At 45.7% G+C, this 23,646-nt stretch overlaps 1 protein-coding gene across 1 annotated transcript; it reads left to right on the plus strand.

Annotated features, from left to right (window-relative positions):
* The first annotated feature begins 731 nt into the window (after positions 1-731).
* Positions 732-1,793, plus strand: LOC134486414 (large ribosomal subunit protein eL21). Its single transcript, XM_087654944.1, has 2 exons — positions 732-1,255; positions 1,776-1,793. The coding sequence occupies exon 1, from the start codon at positions 772-774 to the stop codon at positions 1,252-1,254; it is 483 nt and encodes a 160-aa protein (XP_087511070.1). The 5' UTR covers positions 732-771; the 3' UTR covers position 1,255; positions 1,776-1,793.
* Positions 1,794-23,646: the final 21,853 nt, after the last annotated feature.

Raw genomic sequence — 23,646 nt, forward strand, 5'->3', positions numbered from 1 at the left:
GAGGAAGCCCACAGACTATACCTAAGGCTACTACGGCAGTTAAGAACACCTTGCTGCTCTTGCAGAAGACTAAGATTTACTTCCTAGCATCCATGTAGAACAACTCACTACCACTCTAGCTCCAGGGGATCTGAAACCCCTTTTCTGGCCTCTGAGGGCACCCCCACTTACATGAGCAGACGTATTCCCAGACACATATCCTGAGGGGTCTATCCCACCTAGATAACAGTGGATGGCTACATATTTATAGTCATACTTCCTATGACTAAAAGAAAACAAGGGTGTGATGGTTCGAATGATAAGGCTGCCCACCCAGGTAGACTCATATATTTGAATGTTTGGTCCCCGGGTGGTAGCAGGATTAGAAGGTGTAGCCTTGTTGGAGAAGCTGTGTTACTGGCAGCAAGTATTGAGGTTTCAAAGGCCCATGGCATCTCCTCCTGTGTCAATACCGTGTCTGCCAGCCTGCTGATACCATGCTTCCCGCCATGATAGTCATGGACCCATTCTCTGAAACTATAAGACTACAGGTATGCATGCACATGTGTGTTAGAGTATGGATGCCAGTGGTCAACCTCCATGTCTTCCTCAATCATGCTTCACCCTGTTCATTTGTTTGTTTGTGTGAGAGACTGTCTCCCCTTCTCCCTGACTAGGCTTCCGAGCAGGGAGCTCTAGGAATCCACCTGTTTGCACACACCCACCCCTTGGTATTAAGATTAATAGTCTGAGCTTTCCGCCGGGGCAGCCATCTTCCAGTAACTCGCCAAAATGACGAACACAAAAGGAAAGAGGAGGGGTACTCGGTATATGTTCTCTAGACCTTTTAGGAAACATGGAGTCGTTCCTTTGGCCACATACATGCGAATCTACAAGAAGGGTGATATTGTAGACATCAAGGGAATGGGCACTGTTCAAAAAGGAATGCCCCATAAGTGTTACCATGGCAAAACCGGAAGAGTCTACAATGTCACCCAGCATGCCGTGGGCATCATTGTAAACAAGCAAGTTAAAGGCAAGATTCTGGCCAAGCGGATCAATGTGCGGATTGAGCACATCAAGCACTCGAAGAGCAGAGACAGCTTCCTGAAGCGGGTGAAGGAGAACGATCAGAAGAAAAAGGAAGCCAAAGAGAAGGGCACCTGGGTTCAGCTGAAGCGCCAGCCTGCGCCACCCAGAGAAGCGCACTTTGTGAGGACTAACGGGAAGGAGCCCGAGCTGCTGGAGCCCATTCCATATGAATTCATGGCCTAATGTACGCAGAGGAAATAAAGGACCTGGACTAAGTCTTCTCCTTAGGTTGAAGTGTGGTGTCTTCTCCCTGAAAGAAAATGTTAAAGCAAAAAAAAAAAAAAAAAAAAAAAAAGATTAATAGTCTGAGACATCACGGGAAACTTTAGAAGACTGAAGAGTTAGGATTTGTACTTCAAATCAGAACAAGTACAGAAAGCAGCTTTGCTATCTTCTTCAAACAAAGTTAAGCCCCTGGTTGTGTTTTCATGGGGCCTTTATATACTGCTCAAGTCAAAACTGGACTTTCATCAGAAAACGGTTCTTTAAAGAAACAGCTCTGGAAACATTTTATGAAGTTACCAGTCAAGGTCAAGAGAACTCATAGTCTCAACAACAGAAAGAGAGGGGACACCCGTGTCTGTGTCTAGACCAGTAATTCTCAATGTGGAGTAATTTCGCCCATCAGGGGACATTTGTTAATGTCTGGAGATTTTCTGGTGGGTTTGTCTGAGGTGTTTGTTGTTAAGAACAGCCTTCTACAGCAAGGTGTTAAAAAAAAACTCGCCTAAAGCATCATTGTCAAGGTTGGAAAGCCCAGCCTAGACCATGTCAAAGATTTAGGAGGAAATTACCAAACTTCGGGCTATGGAGGAGGCTCGGAGGATAAGGGCATGCACCAGGAGAGCATGAGGACCTGAGTTTGGATCCCCAGCATTCCTGTAAAAAGCCAGGTTGGGCTACACCTGTCTGTAACACCAGAGCTCTAAAGGGTGGAGGGAAGAGTCCTGGCCTTAGGACTTGCTAGGCTGTATCCCAAGTTCAAGCCCAGTAGAGGCCTTATCTTTAAAGAATAAGACAGAAAGTGATAGAGCAGGTCACTTGATAGTCTTCTTTGACCACACACACACACACACACACACACTGATGATTTGAATGAGAATGTCTCCCATAGGCTCACACATTTGAATACTTGGCTCCCAGTTGATGGTGCTGTCTGAGGGACATTTTGAGATGGTATGTTCTTATTGGAGGAAACACATCACTGGGATAGATGGGCCTTGAGAGTTCATAGCCTGTCTCACTTCTGAGTGCTCTCTGCTTTGTGTTTGTGGTTGAAGCTGCTTCCTTCTCCTGCTGTTAGGCCTGCTCTTTGCTGCCAGGCCTCCCTGCCATGATGGATTCTAGATCTCTCTGGAACTGTAAGTCAAAGTGAACGCTTCCTTCTGTAAGTTGCCTTGACTGTGGTGTTTAATTACACAGAGAGGGAAAGAGGAAGAGAGGGAGAGGGAGAGGAAGAGAGGGAGAGGGAGAGAGGGAGAGAGGGGGGAGAGGGAGAGGGAGAGGGAGAGAGGGAAAGACTGATTTGTCAGTCTGCACTCTGGCAGTGAAGGAGAAGGAAGGAGCTGCTAGGAATGGATAGACCTCTCTAGGTCTCCGTACAATTGCTGGAAGACTGGGTGGGGTGGAAAAGGATGGATTCTACAAACATACATGGTTGGTTTGGTACATATAACATCTTAATGAAAAAATTAAATTCACTAAATGAAATCACACTATAGAGCTCGGTTTTTGTCTCAACTCAACCTTTGGCCTCAGCATCTTGATTAACTGGAATTACATGACTACCCCACTTTGGCTTAAAATCTCGACTTAACTGGAATTTATATGAGAAAACACCCAATCTGGCAAACTTCTTTTCCTCCTCTAAATACAAGGAGAGAGGAACAAAATAGGGAAAGGAAAAGGCTCATTTCAAAAACTTGAGAAGGGTCGCAGGGCCAAGGATGAATTCTACCTGAGTCCTATTTTGTTTTGCTTTCTTTTTCTCCAGACAATGGGAACTGGGGTCCAGCCTGACTGAAGTGCTTTCGATTACAATTTAGGGTGAGCTACGCTTCTGAAGTCAGGAAACTCAACACATTCTTTTCACCAAACTTCCCAGTAACGAGGCTTGGTGGGAAAAGGACTTTCTGGTTAGCGCTGAGGTAACCTGGAATCTCCCATGCCTCAGACATTTTGACTAATTGACGTTTTCCTGTAGTCTGTATTCTCGGAGATAGCCTCGACCTTGGCAAGGCTTATAGGAAGTGCCACTGACAGTGTTTAACATTCAAATCCAAACGTCTTTTTTCTGCTCTTTCCATCTGTGATGCTGGAATGCATTAAAACAAGAGTGTAACATCCCTTTGTAATAAAGGGAAACAAGTCGACCGTGAGAGTTTTCTTTTGTTAAAATCTAAATGTAGTGAAACATTCCATAGGCAGAAAAGCGTTTGTTACAGCAAAAGAAGATAAAATTTGTTGATCCTGGCTTGCTGTATATTCTGGATTGAAGATGGGAGGCTCTACAGTGTTGGATGGGTGTCAAGAGTTGGGACAGGTTGATTTGAACTATGCTTGGCCAGGGATGAGCCACAGGGAGGGACTATTTCTCCTACACTTCTACATTGAAAGGTCTCCATACTGGCTGTTTTGTATGCAGCCTTCTTACCAACCGGCAGCATCAGCATGTAAACCCCAGTAGCTGAAAGACAGGAGAAGACGAAAAAACAAAGCCAACATTCTACAACTCCAATAGCTTTTAATTAGTCAAGAGAAATCAATGCTTCCAAATGTTCACTGCGGAGAGAGGCAGAGCCAGATGGTGGCGGCATGCTCTGAGTCCATTTGAACATCTGGGCTCCTCACCTTTGCCTTCTTTTCTTCCACCATTATAAATAAGACGTTAAAGATCACTATTGTCTGTGCCTACTAGATGTAGCCGTGCTTAGTTCAGAAAATGCAACACTATCAGATTAACACCCGTTCAACACACACACACACACACACACACACACACACACACGTTCAACACACACACACACACACACACACACGTTCAACACACACACACACACACACACACACACACACACACACACACACACACACACACACACCAGCCCTGAGGATATCATGCATTACACAAAGTCACCCGGATTTCATTTAACAGGGTATTTGTAGTTAAACTCATTGTAAACCTGACTGAATTTGAAATTACCTAGAGGACACAGCTCTGGGAGTATCTGTGAGGGTGTTGACAGAGATGTTTAGTTGAGGAGAAAAAACCCACCCTGAATTCAGGTGGCTCGTCCCATGCATTGGTGTCCTAAACGTATGAGTAAGGTGGGAGCAAAGACCAATGCCACTTTCTGACTGCAGACACAATATGGTCAGATTGTCCCATGATCTTAGCATTGTGCTCCCCTACCGTGATCAACTGTATCCCTTCAAACTGTGAGCCAGGGCCTCCTGAAGTTGTTTTTATCAGGTGCTTTGTCACAACAGTGAGAAAAGCAACTAAGAAACACCCAGTCAAAGCGCCTGGCCCTTTGAACAAGGACTGGAAGGAGTGAAATCGGCAGATGTCATGACGACCAAACCTGCCTGTGCAACCCTCCTTCACGTCTTTCCAGCTATGTGACTTTACCAAATCAACGTGCTTTCTGAGACTCTGCTTCCTGGCTGATAAAATGGTTTTATAATGATCAGTACCCAGCATGGGGTGAGGCTTCAAGTCAACAACACATGAAAAGCAAACGGTTGGAACTCAACACACGGAAATCCCACTGCCACCCTTTCAAGACACAGCACAGCACGTGCTGCAGTACGTTGCCGCAGTGTTTTGTGGCGCGCTTTTTGGGACTTAGAAACTGAGCGAGGGGGAGGGTTTCAGCTGGGCAGAGGCAACCCTTGGTATCAGTGTGGTGAATTCTTGACAGGTATGACTCTCCTTGCGTTTCATACATGGAGTCCTGTAAAATGAGATCTGGAAGTCTTTAATGAGGACCCTAACATCTGCCAGGCCCTGGGTTATCTTTGATAAAGGACATTTGTGCCCCTATGTGGCATGTAGGGATCTTTTTGTTAAACAGTCTAAAAAGACTTCTAAACTAGCTTGGAAGTGTGCAAAAGTACATGCATGTGCAAAAGGGTGTGGGTGCACGTGTGGGTGTGTCTGTGTGTCTCTGTGTGTGTGCATCTGTGTATATGTCTGTGTGCATGTCTGTGTGTGTGTATGTCTGTCTGTCTGTCTGTCTGTCTTCTGGAGACAACTTGTCTACTCCATGCCTTTTCCTTTGCATCCCAATCAGCTTTTCCTTTGCATCCCAAATGGCAGAGAAACAACCACCTCCACTTCTAGGACTACTATGGACGCCATCACATTCAAAGAACAGGAAGCAACTGGATGTTGCCCTCTTACCAAATTTGCCAAGAATAGAAGCTGATTGGCCCAGCCACACCCCACTGTCCATCCTGGCTCCAAATGCCCTTGGCTAAGGGCACTGATCACACCATGCACACACGACTGTGGCTTAGCTTGTGAGGTTCTGAGGATAGGTACGAAAGAGGAGTTTTCTAAGGACCTGAAGCAGGGCATGTCCTTAGATGTCAGCATACCAGAGATGCCATTTTGCTCTGCATAATGGTAGAAACAGGAAATTAATAAATGTCAGAGTGGTTTAAAATCACCAGAGTCGCAATAAAAAATTTGCATCTTCCCCGGTGAAGCCTGAAGTTCCATTTACACAGACTTATCCACATCCTGCAAAAGACACAAATGGTTCCTGCAGAACAGCCTTGCTCTCTTTTATTCTTAGCTGACAAGGCTCACACCCATTTGGCTGTCCCTTCCTTTTCCATCTCAGTCAGAGAAGGGCAATCTCGCCCCTCGGTTTAGAGCCAAATCACTCAGGGCTGGGATGTAGCTTAGGGTACAGCACTTACCTAGCAAGCAAAGACCTCAGCTTCTGCCCCCAGCATACAAAGAAAGAAGGAGGAATTACTCCAGTATGACCCCGTTCTCCTTTTCAGTGACTGCTGTAGACATAGGCATGTGCCTCAGTTCTGGTCATGATTCATGGTGCTCCATCTGCTGAGAGGTCCTCCACCAAGAAGACTTTTCTCCCTAGTGAGAAGGCGCTCACAGTCGAAAGCTCCGAGTTCCAGGCTTTCTCACAGCTAAAAGGAAAGCTGGATGTCAGCACCACCAGGGGACTTCAGATGAGGACCCAGCAGCAGAGAGAACTCAGCTTGTGGCCACACCCTTTGACTGTTAAGTCCAGCGTTCTTACTGTTTGAAGTCATTGAGCTGGTTTTTAACTTTTAGCCACTTGCATCCTCACTCTGACCACCTGCACACTGGCTGGCACTCCTCCGAATGAAAGCAAATCACCAGGACACAGAGAAGACAGGTTTTGATGATAGCTGACTTACTGGCAGGGAAACAAATCCTGCAGATGCTAAAGAGAAGATGTCCCGGAGGCAGTGGTGGTACCCGTAGCCATGAGATCATAGATCATTTCTAATCCCCCCAAACCTTATCAATACATAGCATTCTGCAAATCTAGGAGCAGCATAATTTATGTTTATCAAAGGCCCTTCGAAGAATGATGCTTCGGGCAGCCTTTGAATGCTTCAGTCTTTCCATCTTTTGATAGGAATTTGGATGAGTTTAGCACAACTGCGTTGCGTGTCCTGCCTGCTCGAGTTTGATAGGAAGTGTTCTCATGACAGCCTCGTCCCTGTAGTGGGTGCTGGGGACGCTTTGATGTGGGCTGCATTCGGACAGCCCAATACTTGGGGAAAATGCACTGAAATTGAACAAGATTGCTTTCTGCCCAGCTGCTCTCCAAAGGCTAGCCGTTTTTAGCAGCAAGCAAAGAAGCTCGTATTTGCTTTGACAGTCCTGGCAGGGAGAACAATGGTTGATTATCCCAGCACTTTACTAACAAATAAGACTGCCTCCAGCAGAGATAAAATATGGGTCTTGGCTTGATTGCACTTCATGTCCGAGGGAATTCTCATCTCTTCGCCGGCGCGCCCTTTCATTATGCAGAGCATCTTTTCTGTCCCTCATCCTTGCCCCGCAAAGCAACCCGTGGCTCTCTTTCTGAAAAGGCGCCTTCTGCAGTCCCTGTGGGCTCGGCGCTTTGATTATCTTATAAAACATGCATTTTCACCTTCTCAGCTTGATTTCTCGGAAGCTTAAATTTTGTTGTTTGCTTTCGGATCAGCACACTGGTGAGGTTGGTTTCATCTGCGATTTTGTGACTGTTTACTTTTCGTAGTCGTTTAGGGCGCCCTCACTGTTGCAGTGTAGAGCAGCCTTGGAATTTTCCATCAGAATCTCCATTGCAAAGGGCTGGCCTAGGATCGGAGAGACGCTCAGCTTTTAAGGAGGACCGGTGTTTGGATCCCATCACCCACATCCTCCGGCTCACCATTGACTATCGTCTCAGTACCAGGGGTTCCTGTGCACTCTGCTGGCGGCCTCCAGTGCCTTTTACTCATGAAGATATTTCCACAGAGACACACATAATTGAAACACAGAAGTGCCTCCCATAGATTGTGTTCGAAACCGAGGGATTTCATATACTATAAAAATACTCTTATTCTCTATCGTCCAAAAGACTTTAGAGACTGAGCATCTTTGAAGTGTAGCACAGATGAAGAAAAGTTTTACCTCGATGCATTTTCAGGACCCACCTGTACAGGGTTCCCCTCTCTGTCCTCTGCTCCCTCTCTAAGGTCACTGCTCGTCAGCTTCTATCATCTAAATCACTTCTGCTGGTTGCTGTCCCTAAGTTCAGTTGGGCTAGCATGTCCCGAACGGTAGTGGTTTCTCTGTTTTCACCACCACATGCTATTCCACCCCACACGTGTACCACCGTGTACTGTCCTTTGATTCATGTCGGTTTGGGACCGTCACCAATGACACCGTCATCACACTTCTGTGCATTTCTTTTGGAAAATAAGTCTCCTTTTTTCTTAGTTATGTATACCCAGAAGCAGGGTTGCCGAGGGAGAAGGCACACACATTTTCAGTGTTGGTAGAACTTTCCAGAATAGACTTCCACAGAAGCATATGGAAGCCCCGTATCAACTCAGATCTTCAACAGAACCTGGGACTATTGTTTCTTAATTATAAAAGTTCTTTTAAGTCTCAGGCAGCGTCTCACCGAGCTGTTGCTTTGCATATCCCCGATGACTGACAAAACTGCATACTTTCTGGGTCTGTCCACATTCCGTGAGGAGCTTTAAAGGATTTTGTTCTTTTTGTGTTGAGTTTTGTTTTCGATATGTGCGTGTTTGTGTATATGTAATGCACGTGTATCCCTTCATACAGATTTCTTATTAATTTGTAAATCTTTACATAATAGGGAAGTGCATTTTTATTATGTTTATTTTGTGTGTGGAAGGGTGTCACGCATGCCCTGGATCACAGGTGGAGTTCAGAGGACAGCTTTCAGAAGTTGGTTCTCTACTTCCAAGGCGTAGGTCCCTGGGATTGAGCACAGGCCATCAGCTTGGTGGCAAGCACATTTCCACGCTGAGCCATTTTGCTGGCTTTGGAAATAACCTTTCTATTGGGTGGATGTGTTGTAAACAGTACATCCTATTCTGGAGATTTTTAAAACTTGCCTCTTAATAAATAGAAAAAAATGACATAATTTTAGGTTTTTAAAATCTTTATATTTATAAAATTGTAAAGAGAATTCCTCTATGCCCATTTCCTGGCTTGCGACATAGTATACAATGAAATCCTTGGGTAACTACCTATCTTTACTCTCCCCTATAATTCTTGTATAAATTGGATAACACAGAATCTTTTACTCTGGCTTTTTTTCTTTTTTGCTCCACATACTACATTCAAAATATATTTGTCGGATAGCTCTCTCTGAGCTCCAGGCCACCCTGGTCTACAGAGGGAGTTACAGACCAAGCAGGGCTACATAGTGAAGCCCTGTCTCAAGGGAAGGGAGGATGGATATTTATATGGTTGTACCAGTAGGGGTTTCTTTTTTCAGTGCCAGTAATATTTCACTGTATGGATATACCATAACTTTTTAATGAATTCGCCAGTCGACGGACATTTGAATTGTTTGTAGTTTGAAGCAAATACAGATAAAGACACTCTTAAAAATCCATAGGCTTTGCTGTTTGAGGTGGGGTGTGCGTGCGTGTGGCTGTGCTGCATCCTTACCCGTGCTTTACACCGTCATGGACTGTTTTCACCAGACTGAGGTGATGTTATCACTTTTGACAGGAACACCACCGGTGCGATGCATTGTGTCAGAATCCGCATCACACTGATCCATTCCTGTGAGGTCAGCTGCACTCTCTTGATTAAGGTGATGTGAGCTAGGAAGCTGCACCATGGCGCTGCTGCTGTCTCTTCTGTTAGTCTAAGCATCTGTAGCGAGTCTTCAAGACCACTCATGTTCTGTTTCTCCCCTAACCTGCAGGCAATTCTGGCCGGCAGGAGTTCTTACCCTTTTGTTGCCAGACATCAGTGTCTAAGCTTCTTCCTGCATGTCCGGGCTGAAATTTGGGGTTTCTGCCTTTCCATTTTTTTCTTTCTTTCTTTTTCTTTTGTTTTGTTTTATTTTTGAGACAGGGTTTCTCTCTGTAGTCCTGGTTTTCCTGGAACTTGATAGCACTTCTTTTGGAACCTACTTCTACAGAAAAGCAGCTGAAACAACTAGCCTCGTGGGATTGAGCAACTACTAGGTCCTTGGACTTCCCATCCACAGCTGACCAGTGTTGGGAGTTGGACTACAGACTGTCAGTCATAATAAATTCCCTCAATATAGATAGACATTCCATATGTTCTGTGACTCTAGAGAGACATGACTAATACAGAAGTTGGTACCAGCCAGTACAGATATCAACATGGCCTCAGGCGGTGGTGTGGGCCTCTCAGATCAGAATGGCCTTTAGCAGCATGGCTGCAGCACAGACCACAGACAGCTGCACAGCCTTTGGTGGTAACACTGACCACAGGGATATGCTGGGAATCAGATCATTCCTCTCTTTTAAGCCTGACTTCCTTTGGAGTGGCCCTTTTCCCACAGTCTGGTGAGACCTCCCTGTCATCTCTGAATCCTAAGCTCTCCCAGGCCTAGAGGCAGCCCTGTCCTCAAGTAGGGCTCAGGGACAAGTGCTTCTGGGTTCCCAGTGGCTGGCTTCACTGCCCCAGCATCCTCTGTTCCTCCTCAGCTGGCTTTGTTCTCTCTCTCTCTCTCTCTCTCTCTCTCTCTCTCTCTCTCTCTCTCTAAGGCACATGGACTTGGGAGCAGGAAACTGCTGATGGGTGTCTGGAGATGTGTGAATTCAGGGCTGTCACCCCAGTTTTCATTTAGGCAGCTGGCCAGTGCCCTGTGGATTTTCTGGATTTGGCAAACACACATGGGAAGACAAGAGTCTCGGGAGGATGGTGGGAACAGGAGGGAGCTGGGTGCTGTGGAAAAGGAGGCTGTGAAATCCACACCAGCCACTTCCTGTGGGACCCAAGCAAATCGTGTAAGCTCCCCAGGTCTCACTTTTGTTATCTTTAAAAAGAGGAAGCCTTGCTCTATTCTTGGCTGGGTTATATTTGGGATTAAGTGAAATAACATCTGCTTCAATAGTGTCAGGAACCTTCATCTGAGCCCAGGGCCTTTTTTCCTATAGGGATGTGTCTGCCTGAAGAGCTGCTGAACCGCTCAGTGTCTTGGTTTCTGCATTCACAGAGCTGGGGTGATCATACACAGTGGTTGTGAGGATTAAAAATGTTAATGTATATGAGGCTACTTACAGCTGGGCTGAACCCTGATGTTCACAGTTCATTTAGGGCTGCCTGAGAGTTACAGAGAAGTCTGCAAACATGAGATGGGCCCAGTCTCCCATCTTAGTTTGTGCTACTGTAACAAAATGCCATAGGCTCAGCGGCTTATAAACAAGAAAAAATGTTAGTTCTGACAAGTTGAATGCAAATATGGGGCAAAAGTCTCTCTCTATGCTTTAGTTTGGATGTGAACTGTCCTCCCAAAGGGTCATAGCTCAAACACTTGGTCACTGGCTAGTGGCACTCTTTGGGAAAGTTGTGGAACCTTTAGGAAGTAGAGACTTTCTGGAGGACAAGCCTTGAGGTTTTACCCCTCATCTCATCTTCATGCTCTGAGTGTGCGGGCCAATGTGAGCAGCCGGCCTCCCGCTCTGCCGTCATACCTTCCCTGCCTGCTATCCCAGTTTCTTCCCTCCTGTGATGAGCTATTTGCCTCTGGAACTGTGACCCCCAAACAAGGCCTTCCTCAAGTTGCTTTTGTCATTACTCCATCACAGCAAGGAGAAACAGGCAGGGCCCTGTTCTGGGATCTAGGCTGCCCACTTCTTTCTTTTTTTAGAGGATTAGAGAGCTCTTCCGGGTTTCTCGCTTACATGTGTGTACTGAACCCATTCATTAGGCTCCACCCTGAGGACCTCTACCCTGACCACCTCTTCAAACCTCTACCTTCTCATACAGTCTCACCAGGAACATACCCATCTGGGGAGATAAACACCCACACCACACCACACCACCCCCAGGAAACCCTCTGACACACCCAGACCACCCTCCAACCCACACCCCCCACTCTCACCCACTCCCACCCCCATACCACACACCTACCCCCACAAACCCATATACCTGGCCCCCATACACTTGCCACCCCACCCCGACAAATCCACACACATCTGCCCCCATATACTTGCCCCCCACATCCACCACACACACACTTGCACCCTCCACCATCCTCCACACAGTCCACTCCCACCTCCCCACACCCATCACCCCCACACCCCTACACCACACCCCCACCACTTCCACACACACCACACACTCACACCCACCCACCCACACACACACACACACACACACACACTCCCACACCACTTCCATATCCCCACAACCCCTCTACATCTACACAGCCCTCCACCCCCCCCTCTCTCTCTCACACACACACACACACACACACACATGCACACACACATCCGCCCCCATGGTGAGCCAGCTCTGCTTTCTATTCTGGAATACAAGAGCTCTTTCTTGGGAGAACCTTCCCATTCTCTTCTTTCCTACACAAGTTCAAGAGGGCAAATCATGTTAGTTAGCAACTGCTGCTTTCTATGTTGGTGCCTCAGAAGTTAGTGGTTTAAGACACGCATTTGTTGCCTAGATTTTGTGGCCTGGGAATCTCAGACTAGCTGAGCTGAGTGGCTGTGGCTGGGGGTCTCTCCCAAGATCACAACCAAGGTTTGGCTATGATCGTAGTTTTCTGAAGGCTTGGTATTGTGAGCCAAGATGATCACTCATTATTGGCGGGCAGGAATTCTCTGTGCCTATCTGGGTCTCTCCAGTAGCATAACAGCAGTACCCATGTCTTTAAGGCCTCAAAATTAACACAGCATTTTGCAACATCCCCTTCATGGGAAACTATCCTTAAGGTCCCCCTGTGCTCAAGAAGGGAAGAATTAGGCTGCATCTTCCTCTTAAATGTGTGTTTGAGTATTTTCCTGCATGTGTGCATGTATATGATGCATTTGATATTTATGAAAGCCAGAAGAGGGCACAGGACCCCCTGGAACTGGAGTTATATCATGTGGGTACTGAGAACTAAATCTGGGTCCTCTGCCCAGAGCAGCGAGTAGACTTAACCAGGGAACAGAGCCATCTTTCCAGTCTTTAGGGGACATCTTTTGAGGAAGTGTTGTCTAAGAAATTAAGGAGCTATTCTTCAGTCTTCACTCCGCCATACTTAAATAATGAGAGAGACCGGGAGCGTGATGGTAGGAAGATGGTTTCTGAATGAGCCAGTGTCTTTGTTCTCTGGGTCTTTTCTACAGGTGACCCTGCTTGAACAGGTGTTGCAGCCTAGTTGAAGACGAACTCAGAAGCAGAACAGAGACTGGGCCTGGATCTGCAGTCACAGCTCTTATCACTGGCTGTCTGTGCCATCTCCTCCGTGAGGTGCTGTAAGGGGAAGTCAATGAAACAGACAGACAGACAAGCAAACAAAACTATACCGTAAAGGAACTTGTGTGCATTCCATAAGCTATGGTGCTTGCCTAGGATGCTCAAAGCCCTGGGTTCAAGTCTCCTATCCTCATAGAATGGACACAGGGAACATGCCTGGAGTCCTGGCTCTTGGGAAGTAGAGGCACAGAGATCAAGAATTCAAGGTCCTTCTCTGCTATATAGTGAGTTCAAAGGAGCCTGGGATGCACAAAGCTGTCTTAAAGCAGAGGAGGAAGAGAAGGCAGGGAGGAGGAGGAGGAGGAGGAGGAGGAGGAGGAGGAGGAGGAGGAGGAGGAGGCGGCAGCAGTTATGATAAAAGGAGATAAAGGTACTGTTATGTAGGTCCCTTGTTTTGTTTTTCATTTCTGTATGGTCCTCTTTGCATTTACCCCTTCCTGTGAATAATTACCCCCCACCCCAGGAGAGAAGCACTGTCACTGCCGTAGCCAGCAGGGAAGGTTTCCTTTCCCGCAGGAAGAACCCTGTTCTGAGACTGAGGGTAACCGAGAGACAGTTAAGCAGAGCTCAGGTATTGATATTTCATCTCCAGGAACCACATTTCAACTTAAAGGGAAGCTCAGGTGGCCGAGAGGCTGTGGAAGTCTCTCCTACTACAGGAAAGCAGGTGGCAGGATGGGAAGGGGCAGTGAGGGGAGGGGAGGGGAGGGGAGGGGAGGGGAGGGGAGACAGGGAAGGGGAGGAGAGGGCAGGGGAGGAGAGAAGGGGAGGAGAGAGGCGAGAAGGCTGCAGGAGGAGACTAGAGGAGGGTAGGCAGTTGCAGAATCAGCTTGTGAAGAGCCCGAGGGAGAATCTGATGAGGAACGTGGACTTCCTGGTAAAAAGCAAGGGAGGACTCTTTGAAGGCTAGAATGGCCTTTTGAGATCCCAGTGAGGATGGGAGAAGCCACCCCAGGATCCATGTCCAGGGTTTGAGAGAGGAAGAGGGCTGTAAGCTGGTTCAGGATCCATTCCAGAAGGCAGCAGTGAAACAGGCATGCGGGGCCCATCTTTCTGCAAAGTGTACAGCCCTAACCCTGCACCTCTTTGGGAGGCAGATGCTCTCCTCTGCACAGAAGCAGCTGCTCAACTCTGTTGAGAATCGGGGGTGGGGGAGCAGCAGCTGCCTCAGGCCATGAGGTAAGGTCTCACTGGGCTGTGCCTACAGGCCTTCAGAGCTCAGGGTAGCAGCCCTCTGCTCCCCAACCCATTCTGGCTCCCTTCAGGGCAGGGAGCTGGAACGGCCTCTGAAGGCACAATTACTATAGCTCAGAGATCATCAGCCTGTGAGTTGGAAAACACATCCCCCCACCCCCACAGAAGAAAACTGACTGCTCCCAGGATCTGCCTGCTGGGGTTGACAGAGGAATGTGCCGAATCACAGGGAAGCAGTTTTCTCTTGGAGACATATGGAAAACAGTTTGTTTGTTACGAAGAAAATCATAACTTGTTGTCTTTTTTCCCCCAGAGGAAAATGAAAACACTCACGCATTAAGTCCTTTCAATCCCTTGTTTGTCTTCGGTGGTGCTTTTGAACTAAACTGCTGGCATGGAGAGAGAAGTGTTTGTGGATAGAGAGGAAATGTTAGTTGGAAGGAAATAAATGGTAAAAATTGTCCCATTTTCCCGAAGGCAAGAAGAAGGGTGAATGACCCAAGTCAGGTGACACATCTCACATGGGGCACAGGCTGCTTGGGACATTAGGGGTGTGTGTGTGTGTGTGTGTGTGTGTGTGTGTGTGTGTGTGTGTGTGGTGTCTCACTGAAGCAAGCTTGTTCTCCCCAGTGGAGATGAAAACAAAAGAAATGCCTGCATTTTCATTGGTTCTCTGCTCCAGAAAACCAAACCCAGGAGGCTGGGTAGATCGTCCAAGGCAAATGCAAGGAGGCAGGAGGCCCAGGCTGGGACTGCTTTCATCTGAAGTGCCCCAACATGGGTTCAGCCCAGGGGGACCTCCCGCACTGCCTTCGTCCGCTGCTCTGAACGGCCCCCGCAGCCTTTTTCTTGGTAACATGAAAATCTCTATGCATAGCTTCCAGGCTCCATCTGAATGAAGATTTAGGCCAAGTTTTTAACGGTCACCCCTCCCGGCCAATAATTCTTCCAGAGAACATTGAGTTGATTTGGAAAAAGTCTACTGAATTCCCCCATGGGATGGTGTGCATCTCAGTTGTGGATGAATGTGGTTCTGGTCCTGCCATCCATGCTCTATGTCCCACAAACGAGTCTCACAAATGTGCAGAAAATGCTCACCGGCTTCTGAAGAGAAAATTGGTTACCATGGAGTGAAGCCAGGTGTGGGCAAAGGAGATGAGTGTGATTCTCCAGGTGGGTCATTTTAGTAGCTTTCTGGGTATTTCCAGAACTGGGACTTCAGTGAGCCAGACTCATCCTGTCCTCCTGTGGAAACAGCTGACCAAGCACCTAATATGTGCCGAGAGCTTTCTTTGTTCCAGGCTTATAAAGACTTAAGAAAACTCACTCAGGGAGCCCTGAGCAAAGAAACACGGAGTCAAGCTCCATAGAACCCAGCTTTCTTCCCAGGACACATTTAAGTGGCAGCACAAGTAATGGATCCCTCAGACAGCAGTGGTCCCCTTCATTGGATGAAGAGAGATGAGGGGTTTCAAAGAAGAAGGAGCTGATCAGAGAAGATAGCCCAGATATCTGCATGCAGGTCCCTCTAGTCTATGGCCACACAGAAAGCTGCACAGGCCATAGGACTTTTCACAGGGCCAGGGGTTGGGGTGGAGGCTCAGTCAGCATATATGTGCTTGTTCCACAAAAAAAAAAAAGACCTGAGTTCAATTCCCAGACCCCACATAAAATGCTAGGCATGGAAGGATGCATGTAAGCCCAGATCTGGGAAGGCAGAGAAGAGGGATCCCTGGAGCTTGATGGCCCGTTTCAGTGGAAGAGCCTGTCTCAAAAACTGAGGCAAAAATCTAACCAGAAGACACTTGCTATCAACCTCTGTCCCCCGCCCCCAACCCGGCCCATGCAGAGCACCTTGCGTATCCTAGCAAGAACAGCTGCTGAGGGATGTGAGCTGGACAGTCTGGGGTTACAAGGATGGCAGACGTTGAGCTGTTGGCCACTCAACTCTACTGCCAAACACTGAGAATTCAGTGGAGGCTCCAGAGATACCAGTCGTAAAAAACAGTACCACCCGAGCACGTGGGCTGCTCTTGACCCACATTATCATCGCTTAAACATAAGCCTCAACAGAATCCAATAGAGTCATGAAGACATTATATGATCTGCAGAACAACTGTCAGCACTCTAGACTCAATGTCATAGTACTCATACTGTCTACCATCCAATAAGAATATTAGTAGGAAAATGAAGTAGCAAAATAAAAGAAAGAATAAGGTCAGAGGAGCATAGAAATGACACAGATATGGGCAGTAGCAAAGACTTTAAGATAGTCACCCCAAGAATGTCCGAGAATAAAAAGTAAAAAATGGACATCTCGGTGCAAATATCTTCTTATAGAAAGGTTTTTAAAAGGCCAATGAAAATTATACGATCAAAAATCTATTATATATATGTAAAAATATACATATTTTATATTATATGTATGGGAGAGAGAGAAAGAAAGAGAATGAGAATGAGACAGAAAGAAATGGTGAGGAAGTAATGGTCAAAATTTCCCCCAAAGATCCATATGTTAGAAATTTGGGTCTTGGACTGGAGAGATGGCTCAGTGGTTAAGAGCACTATCTGCTCTTCCAGAGGTCCTGAGTTCAATTCCCAGCAACTACATTATGGCTCATGACCATCTACAATGGAAATCTAGTGCCCTCTTCTGGTGTGTCTAAAGACAGCTACAGTGTACTCATATAAATAAAAATAAATAAATCTTAAAAGAGAGAGAGAGATTGAGAGAGAGAGAGAGAGAGAGAGAGAGAGAGAGAGAGAGAGAGAGAGAGAGAGAGAAATTTGGGTCTCAACAAAGAGCTATTAGGAGCCAGTAAAAGCTGCCCCAAGCACATGATGTGTTATTTTAAGACAGACCAATAGAACCTAAAAATCAATCATGGTCTTAAATGACTAAAAAAGTGTCAAAACAACCCTTTCTATTTATAAGTTAATTATCGCAAGTGTTTGTTATAGAAACAGAAAGGTGACTAACCTAACAATCAACCAATTGTAAGTCCAGGCTGAAAGACTTGACTAACTACTTCTTAAACAAAGAGGCAGTAGTCAATACACACTCGGCAACGTTCTCACCATCATTAGTCATGGAGAAAAGTCAATTAAGATCACAATGGCATACAGCCACACAGCCGTCAGTGAGGAAAGTTAAAAAGGTCAATGATCTCAAGCAATGAAGCCGTGGGTTAGATGAAACTGTCACCCATTGTTGACTAGTGCATAAAGCAAACTAAGGCAGAAGTTTTTCCACACTCTCACTTCACACTGTACAGCACTTCACTTCTGATATCCAATGGCTGCTCCTTTCACACTAGCAGGGATCCCTTCAACCTTCCACTCACCAAATGTCCACCCAGCCCACTCCATTCCAATGCCAGTTGTCTCTGCCTGTTGCTTGTCCTGCTGGCCAACTGGGTACAAAATGAGGTTTGCATAACCCAACTCTTTTCCTCAGATTCAGTCATTTGCTGAAATAACTCACAGAGCTTGGGGAACACACTTACTGCTTTGTTGTAAAGGGAAAACAGTAAAGGAACGAGATGAGGAGATACCCAGAACTAAGTTCCAGAGGGCCCAAGAAGAACCACATCTATCCCCAAAGAGTTAGGGTTCTCCATGTTCTCGGGGTCTCTCTGGACTCTGTCTTTGGAGATATTTATCTAGCTGTCATTTTATAAGCACAGTCTATTACTAGCTCGGTATGCCCTCCTTTCCCAGGATGACAATAAGGGAGGCTGAAGGTCCCTTGCTTCCATTTATGACTCTCATTCAGATAACCAGGCCTGACCCTGAAGCTAGCCAGGAGCCCACAGCAAGTCACCTCATCAAAACAAGAGAAGGCCCACTCATTCTAGAAACCCCACAGGATTTAGCAGCTTTGTTCCAGGGGCCATGGGGAAAAAAACAAATGGTAGAACAAAGGTGATTGTGGCCCCTCTGTCCTTCAGGAAGCTGCAAGGATGCTGTTCGTCAGAACCCAAAGTGTACTCGCCTTAGTAACAATCTCTCAAAAAAATCATCCAAATATTGTTTATCATTGGTTTCTTAGAGAATTAAATACACCTCTTCTCTAAAGCCAAGCATTTCCCTTAAGTATTCACACCACGGCAATCAAACTGCATAAGGACCGAAGACCTCAGCGATATTTACAGTAGCGTTATTCATTATGACCCGAAAGTCAAAACAATTCAAATGCTCATCAGAAAGAAAACAAAGGAACACATGGCAGTGCCCTTGCACAGATGGAGTTCTACTCAAGGCACAATGCTCAAAGTCGTGTTAAATGGATGCAACCAACATTTTCATGAGAGCGGAGACATTAGGGTGGGACGATCACAGATAGTGCATTTCTACATCATGCAAATAAGTCACAACAGCAGCTACTGAAGGGAAGACTGACTGGATAGAGGGAACTTTACAGAATCATGAAAGTGCTGTCTATCTTACTAAGAATATGGAAAACCTTTAAATGTAGCTAGAAAGATAGTTCAGTGGTTAACAGCACTTGCTTATCAAACAGATGACCCGTGTTCAGCCCCTTGGACCCACATCGAAGCTCACAAACATCTGTAACTCCAGTCCCAGGGGAACAGATGCCCTTGCTTAGGCACTAGGCGTGCCTGTGGTGGGTGGTGCACAAGCACGTAAAACACCCATCCACAGAAAATAAAATCAATCAATATTTTTTAAAACAATTATCAGAAGTGTGGGTTAGAGAGAGATATACTAAACTTTGGGAAACGCGCACTTAAGATGTGAGCAGTACATGGATTTAATCCCAGCTCTCAGAAGGCAGAAGCAAGTGGATCTCTGAGTTTGATGCTAGCCTGGTCTACAGAGTGAGTTTCAGGATAGCCAAGGTAACACAGAGAAACCTTGTCTCAAAAAACAAACAAACAAACCAAACAAACAAAACCCCACCACCACAACCATCACCACCACCACCAAAAAGCCGACAAGTACAGCTCTGTCATGAGACAGATGTGGGTTCAACATCTGATTTTGTCATGTATTATTTACCAGCTTTGGTTAAATCAGGTCTTAGTCTTAAAATTCCTCACCCATCAGAAGGGGGTTGAGGACAAGATAGAATACTGGGTGAAATCAGCAGGTGTCTAGGAATTGTAGTAATTATGTTATGTAATCAAAATAAAATGACACATGATGCTGTAAAAAAATGATAAGAAATTAAATAATCAACTGTAATGCCACCCAGCACAACCCCTGTAAACCTGGAAGTAGAATTCTTTTCTGGCCAAGCATATGCCGGTTTTCTCAGCAAAACTGACAGCTTATGCAATGTTGACTCATGAGCTTGTGCTTTTAGAAGACATGTTTATAAAGATATTAAAGGCTGATAGCTTCTGAAAATCTGTGTCTTCTTATAGAATATCTCCACTGAACACGTGCATCTGTGGGTTGTCATGTATATACATGTGTGGGTTTTCATGCACATACATGTGTGGGTGTTATTCCTCAGCTCCATCACATCAGGTCTTTTTTTCCCTCTTTATTCTTTTCTGAGGCAGTCTATGAACCATTTGCCTCTGCCTTCTGAGTATTGGAAATAAAGGTGTGTACTACTTACTACACTTGGCTCTCCAACCAACTAACCAACCAAACAAACAAACAACTAACCAACCAACCAACCAAACAAACAAACAACCAAAAAACCCACCCCTGCAACACCACCACCGCTGCCACTACCACCAAAAAGCCAACGAGTACATGCTCTGTTTTAGACAGATGTGGGTTCAACATCTGACTTTGTCATGCATTATTTACCAGCCTTGGTAGAATCAAATCTTGGTCTTAAGATTCCTTGCCCATTGTTTTTGATTCAACTAGGTTGGCTGGCTGGCAAGCTCCAAGAATCCCCCTTTCTCTGCCTGCCCAGTACTGAGATGACACACACAGGCCACCCTAGCTTTTTACCTGGGTGCTGGGGATTGAACTCAGGTCCTCACACTTGGGCTGGAAGTGCTTTGCTGATTGCTCCACCTCCTCAGCCCCACAAAATGAACGTTTAAAAAGGCAAACTGTGAGGGCTATCTACATGGTTATTGTATAAAATTGCTTGCTCCAAAGCCTGATTGCTTAAGTTTGTTTACTGGAACCTACATGGTGGAAAAAGTCTCATTTCCTACAAGTTGTCCTTTGTCAATGAACATGCCATGTGTGTCTAGACAAATGATTAAAAAAAAAAACCCAAATCAGACATGGTTTCTCAGACTTCACAGTACATTCAGTGTCATCAAGGCCAAGTTCAGCAGGTCCCCAGGACCTTCATGCTTGGGGAAGATCTAGACTAACCTCGAGGGTTGATGAAGACTCTTCTCCACATGTCTTCCATTCTCCTTGGACCACAGGCTAGCGAGAATGGCTGTTTCTTGGGAATGGGTTCTTGGCAGCACATGGATCTCCCAGTGCTTAAGGCCTAAGCTTCTTTGGGTTGGCACACTGGCATACCTAGCAGGCCTCATGGCCAAGATGATGTCAACAGGGAGAGAAACAGCCTGATTAAGGGAAGGTAAAGGCTAAACAGCTGGTAACAAACTAAGACCAGCATCCAACCTCCTCCAGTGCTTTGAACTCCTGACAGATGGCCCAAAGTGAGCCCTCAAATGCATCACACTGCCTTCAGACATCACACTCCTTTTCTGCTGAGTCCCAGTTTCTCATCTGCCCTTGAAGCTTCTTGATTCTCTTAGGTCAAGGTCAGGTCAATTGTCCCTGCTATGTGGCACCTGTCACAGCCCCCCTCCCCCCCATTTCACATCATAGTTCTATTTCTCTCCCAGCTGGGCTCCTACCTTTATCTCTGAAGGTTGACTGTGGTTGTCCAAGTTATGGAAGGTGAAGAGGGGGAAGTCTGTCCTGGCGTACAGGTGTACATCTTTAGTTTCTGGGAATGGAATGCTGGGTAAGGCATCCTTCAGGTGAGAAGCCTTGGGAAGGACATGTGAGGAGACACACCCCTACTTATCATGAGTTACAGTCAGAAACCAAAGCACAATGATATCTAAGCTCTCTGCTCACCCACATCTCCTTAGTGTTTTTCTTTCTTTTTTTTTGTAACAGCTGCCGGTCTTTTGGAGTCTGTGGCACTGCATACAAGTTTCTGTCTCCTGGGGCTGTGGCCTCCTACCTATGTTCCATAGTCCCTACCTGGGCCAAGTTTAAGCTAATAGGCTGCCTCACCCAGTAAGTGAACATAACAATAGTCTTCCTTCTGAGAATCAACAGACCAGGCTGATAGACAAAGCATTCTCCCGGTCACTTCACGCAACTCCAATTATAAACTTCTCTTGCTTAGATTGGTGGAACTGCTAAGCTTTCTTTCTTGTAATAGCATTCCTAGGTTTAGCTTCCCCTAGACTTCTCTATGCATGGATATTGTCATATCCTCCAAGCACATCCCTGCACTTTGCTTTCATCAAGCTAACCAGAGTCAAAATTAGTATTATTATTAAGAGCACAAAACCTTCCGGTGATCCCAGCAGGTGGCTGCTAGATCCTCCCACACAATCTCTCTTTCTCCATCAGGTAGGGAAGGAAACTTGCCAGCCTGGACGCTGGCCTAACTAGCCTACAAGCTCTTATAAGATTCACTTTTAAGAGAAGACTCCCTGGATACTTCATGAGGCAGGCGGTTGAGTGCCTCTGCATGCACGCATCTTGTCTTTGCCGAAGAGAGAAACTTCCTGTGGCAGTTGGAATATCAAGTGGCTGTTCAACATCAAGTCCTGCAGGTTAAAAACTTACCTTCATAATTATACTTGCAGAGTAGGTCTTTCGAGTATTCTTAGAGCTCTGGGGACAGACAGTCTGTGGAAATTAGCAGGATGGATGGGCTAGTGGGCAGCCTGAGAATCACCAAGTAAATCCCTCTGCTGTCTATCATCTGTCTGTCTGTCTAGCTCTCTGTGTCAGTCTGTCTGTCTATTGATCTATCATCTATCATTCATCTATCATCTACCTATGTATCGATCATCCATTTTTCTATCATCTATCCACCCAGTATTTATCATTTTCCATCCATTATCTACCCATCATCTGTCTATTCATCTATTTTCTATTAATTTTCTGTACATTGATTATCTATCATCTATTCCTCTTTCTCATCAACCTAAACCTATCTATCCATTACCTATCTCTCTCTATATATATCATATATTTATCTATTATTTATTATATATCCATCTATTCCTTATCATTTATCCATTCATTATCTATTTATTATGTATTCATCTATAATTTATCATTTGTGCATCTATTATCTCTCTCATTGTCTATCATCTATCTGCTTGCCTGTCTGTCTGTCTGTCTAGCTTTCTAGGGTCTCTCTCTCTCTCTCTCTCTCTCTCTCTCTCTCTCTCTCTCTCTCCATTAGATCTGATTGCATTTAAGCAGGCCCTAGGCATGTCTGCACTTTATATAAGGTAGCCAGCATGTTGCTAGTGATTTGGTTGTTAGTCTGGCTTGCCGAGAAGGCCTGAGGCACAGCTCACCATGGGCTGATCCTCACCTTGTGATGAAGCTTCCACTTGCTGGATGACACTAGAGAACAGAAGTGTATACTCATTAGTGCATACTCATTAGTGCCTGCTTGTCAGAACTTACTACATCCATGAAATAGGAGATTGTGAAGGACCACCCTGATTTGGAAAAAGTGACACTTCTGGTTTATTCTTAATTGTCCTTCTGTGCAAATTTTTCTTTCCCTTTCTAATTTGTTATGTGAGAAAATATTAAATAAGCCTGAACACGTAGGAACTGTCTCCCAATTTTGAGCTTTTGTTTTAGTTCCTTAGGCATTTAATCAGGGTTTTTTTCTTCTTTTTTTTAAACTAGATTTGTTTGGCAAGTTGGAGAAAAAAGATAATGGGATTGGGGGCTGGGGAGGCAGCTTTTTAAAGGCAGAAGTACAAAAGGAGCTGCCATGTGAGGTCTCAAATTAGGATGGGAAGCACACACTCTATAGCTGTATCTTACTATAATTGAATGTTTAAAACAGAGAGGACCTGATGTGACTCAAGAGCCTGCAATTAAAGTTATTTTTTCTAAGAAGTGCCCTCTTAGTATATAACACAGCCTAATGGTCACCCCTCACTAGCTTGGCGAAAGAGTGTGCTTCACTGTGAGTAGACTCCATGTTAAAGAGCACGTCTCATCTTACCGTACAGATTTCTGAGAGATGGCAAAGCGTTAGGTTTTCTGAAGACCTGGATATTTAACTCCTGTCCCCGATACTCATCTGGTGGGGTAAGCCTGAATAATCTGAGCAGTTCCCATGTCCATCAACGTGTAACTTCTTCCATGACGTAGGCGCATGGTCATGGGGCTCCGTACGAGGCAAGGTGCTCTGAAAACAGGACAAATGTTAAGACCCAAAGGACCCC

This window comes from Rattus norvegicus, chromosome 3, assembly GCF_021556685.1.
Source record: "Rattus norvegicus strain SHRSP/BbbUtx chromosome 3, alternate assembly SHRSP_T2T, whole genome shotgun sequence".
In the NCBI taxonomy this organism is placed as follows: domain Eukaryota; kingdom Metazoa; phylum Chordata; class Mammalia; order Rodentia; family Muridae; genus Rattus; species Rattus norvegicus.